Consider the following 24,237-nt stretch of genomic DNA (forward strand, 5'->3'; position numbering starts at 1 on the left):
GGGGAATGATTTGACGCGCACGAGTGTTGACTTGCTTCATGCTCTTGTTTGATGGTGCGGGGGTCGTACCAAGTTAGTGGTCTCAGAGACGTCATCTCGTGCCAGCCCCTCTGCATTCTTCAAGTGTTGACTACGAATTGTTACACAATTTCACGTATGTTAAACAACAGCTGAACATTTTCTCACGCAGTACGGGATAAAAAAGAAAAGAAACCCCAAAACAGAACAAATTGTTTTGGGTCTACAGTAAGAAGTATTTTCCTTAGAATATTTTAAAGCAGTGGTTCTCAAACATTTTTTTCTCTGGGGCCCACTTTTCGTATCCCCCAAATCCAGGCCCACTGGAATGATAATAATAATAATAATTGGGTGGTATTGAACCCAGTGCTCCGATGACAATAGGGATAACCTTGATGTTCAACTCCCGTAGCTGCCACATCTTAGCAATCTCAATTCTCCATATTTATCAACTTTTTCTCTTTCTTTCATGATTTGTTGATCTCCTGGCACTGCTACATCAGTTATTAGGCACTCTTGTTTGTTCCTCCTAAAGGTTACTATATCCAGCCTCCAGTGCTCTAACACTTTGTCTGTCTGGAAATCAAAGCCCCACCCTACAATCTAGATGTATTGCAAAGGCATTACTTGGAACTGCATGCACATTGCGTAAAGTACTGTCTGAGGTCAACAACCTCATGATATTGTATCCTACGCAATGGCTATAATAATAATGATTATAATTGATATTGTTGAAGAAGAATATTTGCCAACTCTGGCATTGAGGTTAACCAAGCAAGATAATTTTGTCTTATTTTAGTATTATTGATAGGGCACGCTCTAAGGTAACATAACATTTCTCTTCAACTCTCAAGTTTTCATCAAATGTTGTCACATAGTCACTGATAACTATCACTGAGCCTTTTCACCAGATCAATGCCAGCCACCACAAAAACCCTGCAAGCTCTGCACTGCCCTAAATGCTGCTCTTCTGATATTTTTCTTTCCAGAAGAAAGTTTATCCATTAACTATGTTTTTTCAGCTGTCCCTCATTGGCTAGACTAACTACCTATTTACTAATTTCCACTACCTACCTACCCACACATCTGCCTACAGACCCACCTCCTTACATAGTTACCTATATACTTTTATCTGTTTACCTTTTCCTACCTACCTACCTCCCTCCTGTAGACCTACCTTATTGTCTGTGTTTTACCCTGCCACCCAATTGATAACATCTAAATCTTTTACACATGTTTATATTAGATTACAAAAACGTGTTGGTAGTGGCAATGCAGATCTCAGAGACTGCTGTTGTTGTTATTGTTACTGCTGTCAATGTTGTTTCTGTTTTTATTGTTTTTAGCAACTTGTATTTTTTTTTATGATGGCAGTTGTAAAGAGGAAGTTTGTAAGGAAGCAAGGGAGATTTGAAATAATTATTGACTATCCTCACCTTCTTATGGTAATATCAACTACTGCAGCAACTATGGTGTCTGTCTGCCTTCTTTCCCAGTGTCAGAGGTCACGGACACTCCCTTCCTCATTTTCTTATCAAAGATCATAGACACTTCCTTTTCTTTCCACCAGCATGAAAGGTCATGACTACTCCTCTTTATTCCTACCAGTGTCAAAGGTCATGGGTGCTCCACTTTCCTGCAACCAATGTCAAAGGTCATGAATACTCTCCTTGCCTCTCACCAGTGTCAAAGGCTTTGGACACTCCTCTTGCCTCCCAATAATGTCAAAGGTCATAGACGCTTCTCTTTCCTCCCACCAATGTTAATGACCATGGACACTCCCCTTTCCTCCCACCAGTGTCCAAGACTATGAACATTCTTTTTTCAGCCCACCAGTGTCAGCTGTCTTACAAAGGTTATGGCTTCTTCCTGTTTTTCCTCCCACCAGTGACTCCTGAAACAACCATGTAATTTTATGAAGAACTGAGAAAAATTCTGTAAGAATTGTTTATTTAGGAATCTGTGGAAACAAAATTTAGTGATTCAAAGATGAAGTATAGCATTCAGGAATTGAATGTGGTTCTCATAGATAGAACATTATGTTTGAAGCGGCTATTGTTCTTGTTGCTGTTAACTTATGATCAAAGATGTTCCAGCTATGACCATCCCATCTTTAATTCAGACCAAATGTACATAAACTTACATAGTGTAATAGTTAGTATTAGTGGCTATAGTTGTTGTTGTTGTTGTTGTTTAACCCCAGGTCAGTTCTGGTCCAGAACTGACCAATGAGTAAAGATGTGACCACTATGACCATCTCATCTTTTATTCAGACACTATATTTATTACTTACATTATCTAATGTCTTGAAGAATGGTTAGTGGCTATAGTAGTTGTTTAATCCCAGGTTAGTGCTTATCCAGTAGACCTATGTTCAGAGTTGTTCCAGCTGTGACCACCTCATGTTTTATTCAGATGTAAGTGTATCTAGGATGATATTATGTCATGTGTCCTTTTTGTAAAATGGTAAGAGTGTCATAAAATGGAGATTTGGTTGAAGCCTATCAACATGTTTTTGCAAATTATACTTAATGAGGCTCTTTTTAATTATTTAAGTATGATGCTTTGCTTAATATAACTTAAAAAAAACTATGAATAATTAAAGTTAAATACTAAATTCCCTGCATGTGTATATGTGAGATACCTAGTGGTGGACTTGGTGATATTGCATTTATAAGTAACATCATGTTTTTATTTTGTGTGTGTGTGTATGATTGAAAAGTTTGCTTCCCAACCATGTGATTTCAGGTTCAGTCTTATTGTATGGCATTCACTCAAAAGGTAAAGAGCTGGAACAAATGTTGCAAAGAACTTTTTCTGACATGTTAACAATTCTTCCAGCTTGCCAGTCATAATAAAAATAATATGAAAAAAGTAGCACAGAGAGATGAGAAAGAAATTTTACAGAAAAAAAAAAAAATCAAAAACACAGCACAATGTGCCTCATATATGTATATAGGCACATGGCTCAGTGGTTTGAGCATAGGGCTGACAATCATGAGGTAGTTAGTTTAATTCCCAGACTGGGCTGTGTGTTGTGTTCTTGAGTAAGATACTTTATTTCATGCTGTTCCAGTTCACTCAGCTGTAGAAATGAGTTGCAATGTCACTGGTTCCAAGCTGTATCAACCTTTAACTTTCCCTTGGATAACATCAGTGACATAGAGAGAGGAGGTTGGTATGCATGGGTGACTGCTGGTCTTCCATAAACAACCTTGCCCGGACTTGTGCCTTGGAGGGTAACTATATATTATGTGAGGCACATTACAGTGCCAGTGGCATCACCACCACCAACAACAATAGCAATCATTGTTTCTAATATAGGTAGGCACAAACTCTAAAATTTGAGAGATGAGGTTAGTCAAGGCCATTGATTGGTACTTTAATTTATCAACTCCAAAAGGGTGGAAGACAAAGTTGACTTTGATGAAATTTGAACTCAGAATAAAATGAGCCAGAACAAATACCACAAGGCTTTTCGTCCAACACTCTGTTTCTGCTAATCTACCACCCTAACAACAACAACAACAATAACAGAATAATAGAGTGATTAAAATAAACTGATATAGAAGTGACTAATGGTGATGATGATGATAATATTGTTGTTATTTAGCCCCAAGCTGGCTCCTACAGTGCACACCTATGATCAAAGCTGTTTAAATTTTAGCTATGTCAGTCCCTTTTTATGTTTACAGCATTGTGTCATAGCTTATCCTGAATTACATTAGCTAATGTGTTCTTTTCTTTCTGAGATGGTTGGGTGTAAATTGAGGGATATTGAGCTGCTGTCTCTAGGAAATTGAATAACACTGCGAAGACTCCCACACTGGTTCATTAAAAATGATGATGGCAGTAGTTTTGATGATAATGGTGGTGATGGGGGAGATGTTGATGATGATGGTAGTGATAATAGTATCTGATTGTAATGAAAATGATGGTATCATGATGATGCTGGTAGTATTTGTGGTGGTGATGATGATGATGATGATGAAGCCAGCAGTTATCGTTTCGTTCAACTGAAAATAACTTTCATTTGATAAGGTTAAAACTTCCTGTAAAATACAAGTAAAAACAAAATTTTAGATTCAAAAATGTAACTGGTGATTTAACCCTTTAGCATTCTCATTATTCTGTCAAAAATAACGCTTATTTTTTCACATTTTTTTTCTATTAATCATGCATTATTTTGTAGTTTTGAGATTTTGATGAGCTAACTGTTAATTTTTAGAATTATGTTTTAAGGTTAGTCTGGGACCTGGCCAGCTTGAGCATAAAACAGTGATATATTCAGGGTGAGGTAAATGTCATGCACCATAGGGATAATATATTAAAAGAAAATTATATTTGTTTGTTATTTAAGTGTTGTATGTGCTGTTCAAAATGCCCCGCTTCCTTTTCATAACACATTTCATTTCTGACCTTTGTTTTTATTGATCCTGTACCAAAATATGTAAATAATATATATATATATATATATATAATCATTCAACATTCTGACTACCTTATTACTCTCAATATACAATATCTGTTCATCACTTCAAAAACTCTCTACATATATATATATATGTGTTCATGTATAAATAATTTTGTGTATATTTGTGAATATGTATATATGCATGTGTGTATACATAATCATATTTTGTGTGTGTATAGAATAAAATTTATTTTAAACTGAAACTGCACAACCTGTGACTGTAAGCTTCATGTTTTGCCAATTTTCAAGCAGTAAAAGAAAAAAAAAAACTGTACCAGCAAATCTTATATATATAAAATAAAATAAAAATATTGAATGTGTGGTGCATGTTAACACTAGGAAATCTTTTGATTTAGTTGGAACTTGTAATACTGTAGTATTATTGAAAGCTGTCTGACGTTCACCCTCAAGGTATTTTGAAATATTTGAACAAACAATTCTGATTCATGATGACGCAATATATTGAACATGAGATACACTTTAACAAAAGAGAACTTTTTTTGTGTAGAGCATGCAACAGAATTTGAAGAATAATGTAAGCACTTTTCAACATTCTACAAACATTGTTATCCACTCATACAAAACCAAGAATTTGTATGAAATTAGCAGTGACATATACAATAAGCTTTATCTAATAAAAAGTGTATCAAATTATGTTCAGTTTCATTAATTTAGAGACTCAGCAAAAAGCTGCCTTAGAAATAAATGATAAAATTGTGTGTCCTTACAATACATTTAAGGCCCATAAGCATAATTCTATTAATAATTCACCTTATCAAATAACATATTTAACTGAATGGGAGTTAGATTATGTAAAAGTTTCTCAGTCACAATAAATTGCAAATTTAAACAAGGAACTGTTTTACCATAAAGGAATAATGGTACTTCCATTATTATTTTGGTTAATAAAGTCTTAGTGATAAGATTAATAAATTCAACTACTTTGGAATCTACCCTTTGTTAACTAAATCAATGCACCAAAAAACATATCTGTTATTGACAAGATTCATCTTTCAATCAGGGATTTCATTAATAAAATAATCATGCATGCAAGCTCATTGCTTTCTTTGGAAAACAACCTATCAGTGAAAATAAATTGTTTATTGTTTTGGTGTGATTATGAGTAGCTTAGCCTTCACAGGTATTTGAGAACTTATGGGTCTTTTACATTTATACTATAAGTTCAATAAATACAGTGTGGTTTACAAGATAATGATATATTCAGTGTTACACTTAATATGAATGCCCAACAGTTAGATAGTTCAGAGAAAAAATTCTTTGAGTTACATCTAAAGATTATTGTTAATATGAACTTTCATATCGTTAATTTTTTTAGATATTGTAAATTTAGAAGCTAATAAATACTTTCTAATTATGAAGCCAAGGAAGAAAGTTACTATCAAATATTGCTTCAAGTAACCCTCTCCTATAAAATAATTTAATGAAAATGTTATTAATATGTTATAGTTAAGATGTTGCATCTCTCACTAAAGTAGCCTTTTATTATTATTATGAAGCATTGAAATTCATAATAATTTTAATTCTCAAATGCAAAGAAATGGAAGCCATGAAATTATTTGGTTTAAAGCTCCACTCAACCTTAATTGTGAGTGCAAGTATCAGTAAATATGTCTTCAACCTCTTAGATTATTATTTCTTGAAAAGTCATAGCTATAGGTGCAGGTATGGTTGTGTGGTTAGGAAGCTTGTTTTGCAGCCATGTGATCCTGGGTTCAATTCACTGTGTGGCACCTTCAGCAAGTGTCTTATACTATAGCTCCAGGCCAACTGATGCTTTGTAAGTAAGTTTGGGAGACAAGATTGTTTTATGTGTGTGATTCTCTCTCTCTCTCTCTCTCTCTCTCTCTCTCTCTCTCTCTCTCTCTCTCTCTCTCTCTCTCTCCTCTCTCTCTCCTCCTCTCTCATGTATTTGGTCAATAAAGTCTGCTTGACTGGCAAACAAGACTGATAGAATAGGTACCAGCCTTAAAAAGCTGTGTACTTGAGCTAATTTGTGCTCAACAAAACCCTTCAATACTTTACTCCAGCATAGTCACACTCCAATGACTGAAATAAAATATAAAAAATAAAATATTATATTTTTGTTAGGAATAATGTTAATATAACTTTCAGTTGCATACATAATTTTGCTTTAGATATACAAAATTTTAATAGTACAAATCTTAAACACCTCTTTATATCTTTTTCTTTCTGTTCATGTAATTGTTTTAATCTAGTAAATTGCCCATGAACTAATTATATCTTTCAAAGATCAAAACCCTGTGTAACTGGGAATCCTTTTAATTTGAGATACAATCTACATCAGCATATTTTCAGAAATCCTGAAAGATCTTTTGATACAAGTTTATCAAAGTACATGTAGTCTTTAAGAAATAACAATTTCAGAAATTATTTGGAAGATATTAGAACATACCAAACTGGTAACGATGGCTGTGTTCTTTGTATTTCTGAAAAAAAAAAAAAAAATGAATATATTGTTCCATAGGAATTCTGTCTTAAACACCCATTCTGAGCTTGTAATCTTTTGGCACCATAAGTCAAAAATGCTCACTCATTAAACATTTAAAAATGTTTAATAAATTGACCATCAGATGGCTTACTGTCAAATTGAAACATGCTCCAAACAAATCAAAAGTCTTCTTTTATAATCTTGCATTTCATACTGTTATTATACATGCCATCCATATTCAACAGTATATATTTTCTGTATAAAGTAAGATAGTTTTTATTTTCTATCTTTCTTTTACCTGTTACAGAAATTGGACAGCAGCCATGCTGAACCATTTAATTGAACTAATCAACCCTAGTACTTAAAGTCTGGTACTTATTCTATCAGTCTCTTTTTTCAAACTGCTAAGTTACAGAGATGTAAAGAAACCAATATTGGTTGTCAAACAGTGATGGGGTCAAACACACGCACGCACTCATACAAACAAACACACACGTAGCATAGGCTTCTTTCAGTTTCCATCTATCAAATACACTCACAAGGCTTTGGTTGGCCCAAGACTATAGTAAAAGACATTTGCCCAAGGTACCATGCAGTGGGACCTCCTTCAATGTTTTCAGAATTGGCAAACTGTACAAGAATATAGTTGTAACTTATGGAGTTTGAGTTTACAAGAAAATTTCATTCTATTATGCTATTATATTGTATTGAATTCTTTTTCTTGGAATTTTGATACTGTTGTCATATACATACCTGAATAAATGCATACATACGCACACACACACACACACACACACGCATTGTGGTTAATTTACTCTCAAAAATATTCACAATTTTCACATTTCTATTTTTATCTACCATTTAATTTCTATCATATGGCTAAATATTTTTTTGTTTTGTCGCTGTTTTTCTTTACTCTAGTCCTTCATGACTAATAGAGAATTTTTTTTTCTTTTTAGGTGGAGGGGGCAGATTGTTAATAACTCTATTAATGAAAAGGGAGAAAGCGAGAGAGAGAGAGAGAGAGAGAGAGAGAGAGAGAGAGAGAGAGAGCAACTACTGATAACATCCTCCTCTCAAACTTGATACCCTTTCTCTATTTTCTTCCTCTATCTCTCTCTCTTTCCATATGCTTGCCTGTCTTTCTCTTTCTCTCCCTCCTTCTCTCTATATTTCTCTCTTTCTCTGTCTGCCTCTTCCTGTCTACCTCTCTCTCTTTCTCACTCTGTCTGTCTCCCTCTCTCTCTTGTTCCTGTGCGCACACACACACACACACACACATTCCATTCCTCATGATTTGAGAATGGAATATGGTTAGTTTGTTGCTGCCATAGCAGCCAGCAGTAGCAGCAACATACCACAATAGCTACAAAGCCAAAGAGGGATAAATTGCTTAAGAGAAGATAATATTAATTCTAAGCTGTTTTTGTTGTTCTTCAGTTAAATCTTCTACACAGCTTCTGGCAAAGAGTGTATATTATGGGAAAGCGAAAAAAAAAAAAATTACTGAATGTATATTACAAAACATTAAAAAGAAAAGAAAGAAATCTCATATCTGTTTGTACTTAATGTGTGTATTTGACATTTCCTAAGTTTCCAACAAAATCGTTTCTGGCGATTCTAAGTATATTTCATCTTGTCTTCAATAATAACTGTGAATTCTAATAACTAGCTATTAATAAATTAATAAGATATTAATAATTAATAACAGTGACTGGTAATCCAGCTTACATTTTTCTGAATTTAATTACATACGTGTCTTTGTATGTGTGCATGCATGTGTGTGTGTGTAAAATTCTAAGTGTCTTCTTCTGATGATGAACTTGTTCCATGGAATGTGTGTGTGTAGAATTTTTATTCTTAGCTGTATCACCTTAAATTGCTGCCTTGAGTTTCATGTTAATGCTTTCATCAGACAATGAGATTGTACAAAACCTGATGAAATTATTAACAGGGAACTTGGAGTAATGACCTATAAAGATTCAACTTTGATCATAAATTATTCCTTCACACTGTATAAGTATTGAGTACCATTTCACTTTAATGTATATGCAAATGTGTGATCATGATTTTACTTAGATAACTGTGTATGCGTGTGTATTTACTGTCAAGCCTAGTGTTGTCTTTCCCACATCTTGGCTCTCTCTCTCTTATCTCCCTATCACTTATATCTCTGTCACTCTCTATTACTTATGCCAGTCATATAATGATGGTTGATATGGGACCCACCTGCATATTGTCTGTATCATTCTCTTTACTCTGCTTTTCTTGCCTTTCATGAGGTCTGAGTGTAAGAGATTGTACAATTATGCCTAACAACTCTACCTTCACTCTTTCTATACTGCAAGTCTTGACTCTCTCTCACCCACCAATCCCTCTTCCTGCCATTATACTCTTACTTTCGCTCATTCACCCAAGCTTTTCTCCTGTCTTCAGTCTCTCCTATCACTTACTTGGTCATGTTGCCTTGAGCCTACAGACACACCATTACTACTGAGTACCTGTGGCACTTTGGGGATACAAGGAAACCTCTCTTGTACTGGTGCTACAAAATAATACACCCAGTGCATTCTGTAAAATGGTTGGGTGAACAAACTCCTCTTGTTTTGATTTGCAACATTATACAATAAAGCATTTCCTTGATTGACTGATATATTTCAACACGTGGTTGCACTTGGAGGACCCAATGCAGGGGATGCAAACATAGAGAACAAACGGTGTATAAATCTGTGCTTACCGTTATTCCTTTCTCATATGTGTGTGTATGTGTGTATAAAATAAGTGAATAAGTGGAGCTTATGACGGTGTTTGTAAAGTTGTAAGCAATTTTGTTTCAACAACTTAAGGTGATTAACTACACATATCATGTCTACAGACATAGATTATGACGATTTAGCCATGCATATTATATAATATTTATAATATTACTTAGTAGCACCAGAAGTTATTATTTTCGGAACTGGTGGGGTTGGATGTAATCTGCTTTCCATGGTGGCATCGGTTGGACAGGTCATCACAGTCCAAGTTATCATCTACTGAAAGCTGTTACTTATGTATATAGATGTTTGCATGTGTTATTTGACTTTAGTTTCTTTGGTTGGTTGCTCTGCTACACCAAAACTAATCTCAGAAACCTATGTATTCTCTTCTCAGTCAGTCAACTACTTCATTGGGTGCAAAATAACAAGGCTTTTGTCAGTTTGTATCCACCAATTCCATTCACAAAGTCTTGGTCAGATCAAGACTATATTAGAAGATACTGGCCTAAGTTACCACACCATGTAGGGGGGGGTGGGGTGGGACTGTACTTGAAGTAACATGGTTGGGAAACTGCTTAACTGCACAACCATATTTGCATCATTTAATCTGTCTATCTGTCTGTCTATCTATCTGTCTATTCATCAATCCACTCACATGTATATATGTATATGTATATATATTTGTGTGCGTGTATCAAACACTTTCATACACATGATGGAACTTCTACGAACCAAATCCACTCACAAGGCTTTGGCCAGCCTGGGGCTATAGCAGAAGGCACTTGCCCAAGATGCTATGTAGTGGGACCTGAGAGAGAGGGAGAGTAGTATAGCTTTCGTAAAACATTGTCCGATATATATGAATGTTTTAAAGATTGTTTTTAATGCCAAAACAATGCAAGTTATAAAAATTAATAATACAGGTTGATAGTTTGTGTTGTTACCTGGTGCTTCAATATTTCAGGGTTAGCACCCTTTTTTCAAGAAATCTTCAGAGAAAAGGTGGTGTTAGTTGACTTCTGGTTTCTTGAAGAAAGGGTCTTAATTGTGAAATGTTGAAATACCAGAAAAAAGTACAATACATCAACTGATAAATTATATATAACTTTCCAGACTGCGAATCAAATAATATTTGATTCACTGTCTGGTCTGAAGATTTTCTAATAGGAATATCTACATGTACAATTTTGTACTTCCTATTAGCAAATGAGATGTGTAATGGTGAATAAATAATACCAAATTTTTCCAAATTACTGTGTGTGTGTGTGTGTGTATATATATATATATATATGGGACCTTTTTTTTCCATCTTCTAAGTGTAAATACCCAATCTTTCTCGGCTGTTTTCAAAGTTATACTGCATTTGAAATGTACTTTCTTATCTATAAAATATATATGAGAAGTAAAAAAACTATCCGCACTTTCACCATGACATATCTTTATTATTGTCACACTGTCCTCTGTGCATGCGTGCTTGCAGTTGGTACTATTGTGGTCATGTGATCGAAGTTTGAGCTTGATTGCACCATTTTTCTTTCTGGCTTTACAGTGTAAATATGGTGACTCCACTAACAATGTGCACCAAAGAAGAACAAAGAGCAGTGATCCAATTTCTCTGGTCAGAAGGTGTGTCCTGTGACTATTCTACTCAAAAATTCCTCACCCTCATTGTTGTAGTGATCGAATAAACATTGGTAGACCTCAAGTTGTTTGTGCTTGTGCTCTGCAGTAAGCTTGCTTGACACCCATCTTACACAGACTTTATGGAAGCTGAGCTCATTGTGGATGATTTGATAGGCAGAACCATGACTAATCTACAGAGAATGTGCTGCCTCAATGATGAATTTCAGCACCTGACACACCTTCCGACCAAAGAAATCGGATCACTGCTCTTTGTTCTTCTTTGGTGCATATTTATTTCTTTATTGCCCACAGGGGGCTAAACATAGAGTGGACAAATAAGGACGGACAAAGGGATTTAGTTGATTACATTGACCCCATTGTGTAATTGGTACTTAATTTATCGATCCTGAAAGAATGAAAGGTAAAGTCGACCTCGGCAGAATTTGAACTCAGAATGTAAAGACTGATGAAATACCACTAAGCATTTTGCCCAGCATGCTAATGTTTCTGCCAGCTTGCCACCTTCTTTGGTGCATATTGCTAGTGGAGTCACCATATTTACACTGTAAAGCTAGAAAAATGACATGATGAAGCTCAAACTTTGATTATGTGACCACAATAGTAGCAACTATAATCATGGATGCACAGAAGGCAATGTAACAATAATAAAGATATGTTATGGTGAAAGTGCAGATAATTTTTGACTTACCCTTGTTGGTGTGTATATATATATATATATATATATATATATATAGAAAACACATGTTTGTTAATTTAAAGTTGATGGTTTGTGCTGTCACTGGCGAAGATTTTTTTGCAAATATGCATTTGTTCATGTGACTAACATTATTTTTCAATAAATGAATTTTATTAGTTGTATTGAATTCATTTATGTTTTCTCTTGCTTGTGTGTCCAAATATGTATGTGCTCTTTGTTTGTGAGTGTATGTACACATTCATGCATATGTATTGGTCGAAGATGAAGAAAATAAATTGCAGTTGAGATTAAAAAAAAAAAATAATTGTATTTCATAATTCGTTTTTAAAGGCTGAACTCAAATTCAATAAAGTTATAAATAATAGCATGTTAATACAGGGTTAAAAAAAAACTTTTTGGATATTATTCACAAGCTATTATTTATAGCTCTATCTACTTGAAGTTCAGCCATCATAAACAAATTATTTCATGATCTCTTGACATGTCTAAATTCTTATGAGATAAAAAAATATATTTTATATTTAAAAATCAAAACAGAACTTTTTCTTCAAATATTAAAAATGACTTTTATTATCTTTCTTTCTAATTTAATTCTTTATATTTTCATAGTGGTTCACTGAATTTAGTTAACTTGTAACTTATTTATTTTTCAGTGAAAGTGCGTTTGGGAATGACTTAGATGAGGAAAAGGATAAGTTTAAAAGGTATGTTCATATTTTTCAATGAAACTGGAAGATGTGTTCATGAATCCTTATGTTATATCCTGACTGTGAGCAATTCTAAAATACAGTTTATTGTTGTCAAGCCTCAGTCAACCCTGATCAGACTTCTCTGTAAAATACCAAACAATAAAACTACCCCAGTTATATTGACAGTCTTTATTTTCCTGCTGCTGTCATTGACCTGCTGATGATGTTTGAAGGTGGAAACCAACTATATCACTTTCACTATTCAGGCAAATTGACCTGCAAAGGTCACCACTACTGTCTTCCCTCTCATGACTAACTTATTAAAAAAAAATAATAATAATAGCATGTAGATATTGAGTTTTCTATCTAAAGGGTTTTTCAACCAATATCATCGTTTAACATCTGCTTTCCATGCTAGCATGTGTTGGACGATTTGACTGAGGTCTGCCATCTAGTTCGCCAGACCTCAGTCAAATCGTCCAACCCATGCTAGCATGGCAAGCGGACGTTAAACAATGATGATGATGATGATGATGATGATTTACATGCTACTATTTATAGCTATGAGTTCCACAATTAAACAGGGATGATTTCACAAGTTTCTAATTTCTTATTAAAAACAATTTCAAAAGAAATTAATTGATTAATTGTGTAGATGATGGTGGTGGTGGTGGGGGGGTGGGGCAGGTTGGTGGGGGCAGGTTCAGGTTCTGTTGGTTTGGTTTCTGTAATTATTGTTGTTGTTGATTTAGCCCTCCATCAGCTTTGTTCAACATGTAATTAGTTTATTAAACATATCAGTTATGATCAGTAGGTCCAGCAACCTGGATCTTCATTCTATGCTGGTGTTGTTGGGGCTGTCCATTGTATACTTGCATATTTACTCTGTGTGTGTGTGTGTGTGTGCATGAGTGCATGCAGGATGGATGTGATTGTGTACTGTGTATTTCCTCAGTAGTGATGTGATCTTAGATGTAAACATCCAGCCTCCAGCCATAACAGAAGAAAGCAAGGTGGGCTTAGTCAGACCACAATACTTGTCTGTTTTCTTTGATTATTTCAGGTGATTTATATCCCAGCAGTGTGATTGTTGTTGTTGTTGTGGTGACGGTGGTGATGGCAGCAAGGTTATTGCTGTAGTAGGTCTATGTGAATTGGATGGTGCTGGAGTAAAGGAAACCTCCATGTAGTCCACTTGACATACTCTTTTACTTGTTTCAGTTATTTGACTGCGGTCATGCTGGAGCACCACCTTTAGTCGAACAAATCGACCCCAGGACTTATTCTTTGTAAGCCTAGTACTTATTCTATCGGTCTCTTTTGTTGAACCGCTAAGTTACGAGGACACAAACACACCAGCAGCGGTTGTCAAGCGATGTTGGGGGGGGACAAACACAGGCACACAAACACACACACATACATATATACGACGGGCTTCTTTCAGTTTCCATATACCAAATCCACTCACAAGGCTTTGGTCAGCCCGAGGCTATAGTAGAAGACACTTGCCCAAGGTGCCATGCAGTGGGACTGAACCCGGAACCATGTGGTTGGTAAGCAAGCTACTTACCACACAGCCACTCCTGACATGCCAGTAACAACAGCAAAATATTCTTTCAAATTGAATTTTGCAGGATCCACTTTTCATTATTGTTGTTGATGTTGTTTAGCACCAAGTTTTTCTTGATCCAACAGACCTGTGCTCAAAGATGTTCCGCTTTGACCAGTCTCTTTTTTTATTTAGGACTACATTATCTAATGTATAATATAGTAGTTTAGTTACAATTGGCTAGAGTTGTTGTATAGCCCCAGATCAGTTCTGGTCCAGGCTCCAGAGCGTCAGCTGCGGGGTCATCCCGAAAAGCTCTATCTGCGACGATTTCATCTCAATCGAAGGAGAGGGGCTTTTTCCGTCCAGGTTGCGGATCCGTGGAATAAGCTGCCGGACGAGATGGTGAAGATGCCGACAACCGCTCGGTTCAAAGTCTCCCTTGACCACAAGTGGCCTGAACTCTTTACATGAACACCACCCTGTACATAACTCCATGTCCCCCTACATGGCCTTGCTTTTTGCTTTTTGAGCCCAAAAATTAACTAACTAACTAACATACCTATGATCAAAGACATTCCAGCTGTGACAATCCCATTTTATTCAGACAGTTTATCTAGCACCATATTATCTAATATATAGTTTAGTAGTTAGAATTACTTGCAATAGTTGCTTTTGTTCAGCAGGTCAGTCCTGATTCAGCAGACAGACCTATGATCAAAGCTGTTCCACCAGTGACCATACCAGCTTTTATTCAGATGTGGTTGGCGTTAGGAAGGGCATCCAGCTGTAGAAACTCTGCCAAATCAGATTGGAGCCTGGTGCAGCCATCTGGTTCGCCAGTCCTCAGTCAAATCGTCCAACCCATGCTAGCATGGAAAGCGGACGTTAAATGATGATGATGATTTTGTATATTGGACTACATTATATAATGTATTGTTAGTATCAGCAGCTATAGTTGTTGTTTTGTCCCAAGTCAGTTCCGATCCAGCAGACTTCTCCAAGTCTGCATAATCACTATCATCATTATTATGTTAGAATTGTTACTGTACTGGACAAAATCCTTAGTGACGTCTTCTGATTTTACATTCTGCGTTCAAATGTCACTGAGGTTGACTTTGCCTATCTTCCTTTCAGGGTCGATAAAAATAAGTACCAATTGAGTTGTGTGTATGGTAGAAAGACTTATTACTTTTTTTCTTTTTTATCATTACTATCACTTCTGCCTTTCAATAAATTTACTGGGAGACAACACTTCCTTCCCTGCCTTCATTTTCTTATTTCAAGTGGAACTTGAAAAGTTAAAATAATGATAATAATTCTTTCTACAATAGACACGCGGTCTGAAATTTTGGGGAGGGGACAAGTTGGTTACATCAACACGAGTGCTTGACTGATATTTATTTTATCAACCCCCAAAAGGACGGACGGAAGGTAAAGTTGGCCTCTGCAGAATTTGAATTCAGAAAAAAAAAACAACAAAAGAAAAAAAAACACAAAAATAAAAAAAAAACCGGATGGAATGCTGCTAAGCAGTTTTTTGACATACTAATGATTCTGTGAACTTGCTGCCTTAATAATAATAATAATAATAATAATAATAATAATAACAACAATAATATATGTGCATATATAATACATATGCATGAGTATATGCAAACCTACATCAATGTATGTCTGTGTGACACATGTATGAATGCATATATACATACATAATGCATATGCACACACATACACACGCTCACATTCACTCATAATGAGATAATTGACAACAATTAATTGAAGGACTCAATCCTTGAAACATCAAGAATATTGGAATTACAGATTAGAGTGAAATCCTAAATGGAGATTTATCCAAGAATCCTTTTACAGATATAAATCTCTTAATAATCCAAAGCTGATTATTATCATCATCATCATCATCATCGTTTAACGTCCGCTTTCCATGCTAGCATGGGTTGGACGGTTCAACTGGGGTCTGCACCAGGCCAGTCAGATCTGGCAGTGTTTCTACAGCTGGATGCCCTTCCTAACGCCAACCACTCCGAGAGTGTAGTGGGTGATTTTATGTGCCACCGACAAAGGTGCCAGACGAGGCTGGCGAACGGTCACGCTCGGATGGTGTTTTTTATGTGCCACTGACACAGGTGCCAGACGAGGCTGGCGAATGGCCACGATCGGATGGTGTTTGTTACGTGCCCACAGCACGGAGGCCAGTCAATGCAGTACTGGCTACGGCCACGTTCGGATGGTTTTCTTATGTGCCACCGGCACTGGTACCACAAAGATACAAATTCCATTGATATTCATCTATTTTGATTTGGTTTGATTATGACCAAAAAAAAAAAAAAATCCATTCTTATATTATTCTAAAGAAATAGAGCATAGCTGCAAGTGGGAAACATCAGGTCCCTAACCATCCCCATTCCCTTCTTTGCTTGAAACCCTTTTACCATTTATAATTCTGAGCTAGTGCTAATTTTTCTCTTACTTTTAGACAAATCTAAACCGTTTGTTATTTCCCATTATATCATTTGTTTTCTTGTGATAAATTCTTCAGAGAAGAATTGTTAGACTATTCAAGGATATTTTCAGATTTATATAGATTGCCTCATTTGCCAACACCACCTCAACTATTTCTTAGAATTATTATTAATTCTGCTAAAATTTCAATTTGATTCTTACTGTTTCATTATAGTTCTGTGCTAAAACTTCACTGCAGGGTAATTATTGCCTGGGTAGATATTTGGTATCACATCTCTATAGATTTTGCACTGTATGTATATGTACTTGCAAGCATGCATGTAGGTGTACATATCTAAGTGTGTATGTATGAGTGTACATATGTACGTAAGTGTGTGTGTGTGTGTGTATGATCAAACAGATTCTAAAGGGACTGGACTGGTGTTGATCTGTGTTGGAAAGGTTTGTATTATTTAGTAAAATTAGTAAAAAGAAAACTTATAATGAAGAGCAGAAAATCCAACACTTCAGACAATCTTTCTTCAAGGAAAGCAAAAGAGTGTGAGAGAGTTAAAAGGAAAAAAAAAAAAAAAGGAATGGAAAGAGCTTAACGAACTAAGAAAAAGGTGTAGGAGAAGAAAGAAAAACATTAATCTTAACCAGGGGTGGGTAAACTTTTTAGTGCAACGGGCAAAAATTTCCAAAAGAAAAGGTCCATGGGTGGATCACGAGTTCTAACTCTTATTCCAATTCAATATTTAAGAGATGAGGAATTATGTACATTATTTACATTTGACGGATACTTGTCCTAATCTTGTTTGTTGTTAACACAACACTTTGGCTGATATAGCCTCCGGCCTTCACCAGGTGTCTTGGGGGAAATTTTGAACCTGAGTTCTCATTCCTAAAGTATTTTTCCATGTTATTATTATTATTATTATTATTATCATTATTCAGGTCATTGCCTGGAATTGAATTCAGAATCTAGGGGTTAGTAGCCCGTGCTCTTAAGCACAACGTTCACTCCATAATTGCCCACGGGCATATGGCATAGTGGTTAAGAGTGCAGGCTACTAACCCCAAGATTCCAAGTTTGATTCCAGGCAGTGACCTGAATAATAATAATAATAATAATAATAATAATGGTATAAACACCATCCTGAAGCTGTGACTGAGGGAGAAAATATGTCAATTCCCTGGGACTTCCCTGTACATACCGACAAAACTATAAAAACTAATAAACCGGATATTATTATAAAAGATCAGATAAAAAAGGTGTGTTTATTAATTGACATGAATACTCCTTGTGATCACAATATAGCTGCAAAAGAATTTGACAAGATCAGTAAATATAAAGACTTGCTAATAGAAATTGAAAAACTGTGGCATCTCAAGTACCAGTGATTGTAGGATCTCTAGGAATGATAAAAAAAGGTACTGAAACCTATTTGAAAATGACACAATCATGTTAACTGGAATGACTCATGTACTGAGAAGGGCATTATCGCTGTGAAAACAACATCCATTCATGAGTTTATTTATTTATTAATTTATCTTAAATACATATTTTACCTTGTGAATTTGCATGTGTAATCTGGGAATGCATACAATGAGCTTCTCTGCCCTAGGTGTACTGAAAACACTCGGAGAGAAATGGACGAAAATTTGAAGAAAGAAGGAAAATGATAATAATAATAATAATAATAATAATAATAATAATAATAACATTGAAAAATACCTTAGGAATGAGAACCCAGGTTCAAAATTTCCGAAGACACCTGATGAAGGCTGAAGGGTATATCAGCTGAAATGTTGTGTTAACAACAAACAAGATGGGGACAAATATCTGTCAAATGTAAATAAATAATGTTCTAACTGTATAAATCTTGTATATATGTATGTATAATTCGATATACATTAATAACGTTAAGTTTAACACATTAAATTAACACTGCCACTGAATTTAGGATGTTTATATTATATTCTATATTTTTCAGTTAGTGTAGCTGGGTCTCAAGGGGGTGGTACAAAGCTAGCAATATGTATTTTATAGTGAAAACAAAATTTCCAATCAAATGGCAATTACCGGACGATTTTCTGTTCAAGTCTGTTTTAAGTCATAATGGAAATGTGACCTGTGTTGCAAAGGGGCATACGTATATTGTACAAATTTTATAATTGAAAAATTTACTATATTTTGTACATATGAGTATGCCAGCATGCAGGCACAATAGAATGGGCTTGCAGGTGCAATTGCACCTGTGGACAGGGGTTTCCCCCAGCCCTGATCTAAACCCATTGGTGATGTGGTGCCAAGTTCAAATATGAAATGCTGTTCCCTCCATTTCCTTGAGAATGTGGATTCATAGTGTGCAGCAAAGTCATGCACTTTGAGTGATGAAATGGCCCATAGTGTTGAAGTGAGTAGCAACAGTTTGGCCTGGCACACATAGTTGTATGCTTCTAACATGCTCCCCAAAATAATCATGATGTTGGGCCTTTTTTTCCTGATGTAAAAAGCACTGTAAAGTTTGCAAATGATACAATATATAAAATTGGGTGATGTGCAACAAATATTCTGAGTCATAAGATATTATGACAGACCCATTGATGGTCGTAGTGTTATTATATTTTGTTATCATAATTCTGTTGAGATGCTTTTTGTTTCTTTCAATTAATTTGAAATATAACAAATAATTTAGTAAAATAACTTAGTTATCATTAAGCTAGTATTAGGAACATAGATTGTGACGGATTTAATTCAGAACTTTTGAAAACAAGACATTTGTACTACAGAGCCAGAGGTGGTTTCAGGCAGGTTAATATAGGGTCTGATGTAACACTTTAGCACAATTAAGCCTTTATCATTTAGTTTACTCTGCCATATAGTTTACTCACATTATATGACTGTTTATTTTTAAAATGATGTTGTAGGATAGGTGTGAGAAGTTGGATCTGGCCAGTTTGAATATAAAGCAGATAGAATATTTGGACCAGATATGGCTGGTTTAAATGTGAAAGTGCTTAGTTGTGTGTGGCTGGGTACTGTGGAGTTTTCTCACTAGGAGGTTTCCAAGATACCTTTTTTTTTGCGAGGTGAGGAGTGATGGTGCAGAAAGTTGAAGATGAATTTATCTTTCAGTAGGAGTCTGAATGGCTGAAAGGTGAGAAAGAGTGGAGCAAAGTCTATTGGCATGTGTAAAAAGAGTAGGGAAGCTGTGGCACAGTTACTGGCCTGGTCCCAGTGGATTACAACTGATCAAGAGTACCTTCAATTCAGGAAGAGTTGTCGTTGTATGCATGTACATGTTCATACACATGCAAGCTCATGTCCATCTGTGTGTGTGTGTGTGTGTGTGAATATCTGATTATATTTTCTGTCAGTGTATATACATACATCCATTTATCTCTTCGCTCACAGTCTTGCAACTTACCTATCCATACATCATCTGCTATTTTTGTCTATTGTGTTACTATTATTAAAAGGTAGAGAGCTGGCAGAATTGTTTGTTAGCTGGATGAAATGCTTAGCGGGATTTCCCCCATTGCTATGTTCTGAGTTCAAATTCCACTGAGGTCTACTTTGCCTTTCATCCTTTTGGGTACAGTAAATGAGGTACTGGTGATATACTGGGGTCGATGTAATCAACTAGTCCTGTCCTCCCAAATTTCAGGCCTTGTGCCTTCAGTAGAAATGGTTATTATTATTATTATTGTTATTCTGCTGCTCTATACATTCTTGTACTACCATGCTCTCGCAACCTTCCCCTTAACTCATGGTGTATCATTGAAGACTCCTTGGCTGGACACTACATTCACCCCTCAACCCTTCTCCATCTCTAGTCATCATCTATTCCCCCCCCACACTCTACATCTCATATTTATCATTGACTCATTCCCCACTTCAACCCTTGTTCATCTTCAGCATATTTGTACTAGTCCCCATCTCTAGCCATCTCACACTCTCTCCATACACTCTTACAAATTCTACAGACAGTTTCTCTCATTCTTCTTCCTCCTGGGCCCTGTCTTGTCCCCACCATCTTTACCTCTCTTTCCAGTTTCATCTCAGTTGCTCACACTTACTCTTGTTGAATGCAAGCATCCGTGTATCTCCTCTACAGCAAGAAAGCTGTTTTGTCACCTAGCATAAAACTGCTTCCTTCTTCACTAAAGTCCCACTCATTCAATAGAGATCTTACTCATGTGCGCTAGATGGCAACTTTACAAGTGCCAGTGACATGAAAAAAGCACCCAATAAACTCGGTAAAGTTGTTGGTATTAGGAAGAGAATTCAACCATAGAAACCATGCCAAAGTAGGTATTGGAGTGCAGCAGGGTCCTCTGATCTGTTGGATTCTGTCAAACTGTTTAACCCATATCAGCATGGAAAATGGTAATTAAAAATGATGATATGATGGTGATGCATATGCATGTACATATATGTTTGTGTCCGTCCGTCTATCCATCCATGTATGTATGTATGTGTGTGTCCATCCATCCATCCATCTATCTATCTATCTATGTATCTATCTATCCATCCATCTATTTATCTTAGAGTAGCATATTTTAGATGAAGTATTGCATAACATGGCGTAAATGCATTTGTAGTTTTTGAAAAGCCAAAACAATTTCCTAAACAAAGTTGCATTGGCTATGTGTGTGTGTGTGTGTGTGTGTGTGTGTGTGTGTGTGTGTGTGTGTGTGTGTGTGTGTGTGTGTGTGTGTGTGTGTGTGTGTGTCTGTATTGCTGCATAAAGAAGTGCTAATCTGTAGATGTAATGGGAACCTGTCGAAGAGGAAGACGAGGAATGAAGAGATGAAAAATGATCTTCAGATGTTTAACTCTCACAGAGGAGGTAACAAAGAACCAAGATAATTGGCAATTTACTGTGCTCGAGAAGACACATCCTGCTGTGTAGAACGAAGGCCATAAAGGCTTGTCATTTATGTCCATACTCCTGCGCACAATCTGTTCCTCACAAACCTCCACCTTACAACCCATCATTCTAAAACTCCCCCATTTCCGTTCACCAGTGTTCACTACACTTTGTATTCCCCTCCTTGCCCTATCTCTCATTGCACTTTTGCAAACTTATCTGCTCACATATCCCTGTGGAATCTCTTTCACATAGCATATCCTTCTAATATACCCCCTTCGTTTACCTGTGTCCACTCATTACATTCCTCTCTCCCCTCCACCTCACACTCATTTTCACAGTCACTTGCACTTACCCACTCACTCACCTTATCCAATCCTTGGTTCCATCTCATTTATACACATCTTGTAACTTGAATGACTCCCCACTCCCCCCCATAACATCTTCACCAACTTCTTTCTCCCTCCTCCCTTTTCTTTCTTTCTCTCAACTGAGGTATCTCCTCTACTACAAGACGCTTATTTCTGTCCCTCTGTTCATACTTTAATCTCTTCTTCTCATCAGCTGGCACAAACTCCCTCTCTCAATACTACTCTCCCAGTGCCTCAGTCAAGGGTTCTTGTCATGCATGTTACTTAGTTATGTCATGTTACTTAGTTATGCATGTTACTTAGTTATGTCATGCATGTTACTTTGACATTCTGTCAAAAAAAATGCCAAAGCAGACAGGAGAACTTGGGGTTATCAAGGATATCATAAGAGATCCAACATAACTGTGTTGTCCAAGAATATGTATATATAATATAAATATAATATGATATAATATATTTGATATATATATATCATCATCATTTAACATCAGCTCTCCATGCTGGCATTGGTTGGATGGCCTGACAAAAGCTAGTAAAGCCACATCATGTTCCATAGTCTGTTTTTGGCATGGTTTCTACAGCTTAGTTCCCTTCCTATCACAAACCACTTTACAGAGTGTACTGGGTGCTTTTTATATGGTACCATCACAAGTGCTTTTTACATGGCATCAGTACCAGTCTTTCTATGTGGCAACTTGGCTTTAGGATATCAATTCTGTTGTAGTGAGTGGTTCTTCTTGAGTACAGCAATGCTCCACGTATATGTGTGTGTGTGTGCGCATGTGCATGTATATATGCATGCACACACACACACGCACACATGTATATATGCAAGGAATCATTTGTTTGTTGAATATCTTAATCTTTGTTCACTGTGCTTAAACTTTGTTAATGTCTAAACCTCTTCTCTGTTAAGAAATTCGAAATTACTAATCTGAAGCATCACTTTGATTTTCACAGAAAAACTCGTAACTTAAGTGAGAAGAAGAGAAGAGATCAGTTCAACATGCTGATCAACGAGCTGTGTTCGATGGTTTCGACCAACAACAGGAAAATGGACAAATCGACAGTCTTAAAATCAACAATAGCTTTCCTCAGAAATTATCAAGGTATAAACTTTTCTTTCAGCTTATGTATTAAGTAATTTCATATTTTGTGATATTGTGATCAATATTTTATAACCATCAGGAATTGTTACCATTAGTTTCTTGTGTTGTTAAGTCACATTTAGGGCAGCAGGCTGGTAGAATCGTTACTGAGCTAGACAAAATGCTTTGTAGCTTTTTTTTTCTGACTCTTTACATTCTGAGTTCAAATGTTACCAAGGTTGACTTTGATTTTGTCCTTTCAGGATTGAGACAAGTAGCAGTTGTTCCCCGGGGTCAATGTAATCAACTTCTCCTTCCTTCAAAATTGCTGGCCTTATGCTGACCTAGGGCTAAACAGCCAACAATGTAAAGGATCGAGGTACAGGTGTAGCTGGTGGAGGCATGCGACTTATTGGTTAAGGTGTTGGACTTATGATTATAGGATTGCGGTTTCGATTCCTGGACCAGGCAACACATTGTGTTCTTGAGCAAAATACTTCATTTCATGTTGCTCCAGTCTACTCAACTGGCAAAAATGAGTAATTCTGTGACAGACTGGCATCCCGTCCAGGTGGGGGAATTCGTATGCCATGGAAACTGGGAAACGCGCCCTAATGAGTCAGCATGACTCGAGAAGCTAACTTTACAGGTGTAGCTGTCTGGTAAGAAGGTGGCAGCAAGCTGGCAGAAACGTTAGCACGTCGGGCAAAATGCTTAGCGGTATTTCGTCTGCTGTTACGTTCTGAGTTCAAATTCCACTGAAGTCAACTTTGCCTTTCATCCTTTCAGGGTCGATAAATTAAGTACCAGTTATGCACTGTGGTTGATGTAATCGACTTAACCCCTTTGTCTGTCCTTGTTTGTCCCCTCTATATTTAGTCCCTTGTGGGCAATAAAGAAATAAGAAGTGTACTTCTCAACCACATGGCTCCAGGCTCAGTCACACTGTGTGGCACCTTGGGAAAGTGTCTTCTGCTATAGCTCCAACTCAACCCAAAGCCTTGTGAGCTGATCTGGTAGATGGAAATTGAAAAAGCCCATTGTATTCGTGTGTGTGTGTGTGTGTGTGTGTACGCGCGTGTTTCCCCATCCCAGCACCACAGCCGGTGCTGGTTTGTTACATCCATGTAACTTA

At 36.4% G+C, this 24,237-nt stretch overlaps 1 protein-coding gene across 10 annotated transcripts in view; it reads left to right on the forward strand.

Moving 5' to 3' along the window:
- The window catches only part of LOC115222634 (circadian locomoter output cycles protein kaput), a 129,043-nt gene that overhangs the window by 45,745 nt on the left and 59,061 nt on the right, over positions 1-24,237 (forward strand). For 8 of the 10 annotated variants that reach the window (XM_036511715.1, XM_036511716.1, XM_036511718.1 and 5 more), the window contains exons 2-3: positions 12,716-12,766; positions 22,975-23,123. In XM_036511715.1, the coding sequence (XP_036367608.1) occupies positions 12,716-12,766; positions 22,975-23,123 (200 nt within the window). The remainder of the gene's footprint in view (positions 1-12,715; positions 12,767-22,974; positions 23,124-24,237) is intronic. The other 2 variants (XM_036511723.1, XM_036511721.1) reach the window with 1 other exon arrangement.

The sequence above is a fragment of the Octopus sinensis genome, linkage group LG20 (assembly GCF_006345805.1).
Source record: "Octopus sinensis linkage group LG20, ASM634580v1, whole genome shotgun sequence".
In the NCBI taxonomy this organism is placed as follows: Eukaryota; Metazoa; Mollusca; class Cephalopoda; order Octopoda; family Octopodidae; genus Octopus; species Octopus sinensis.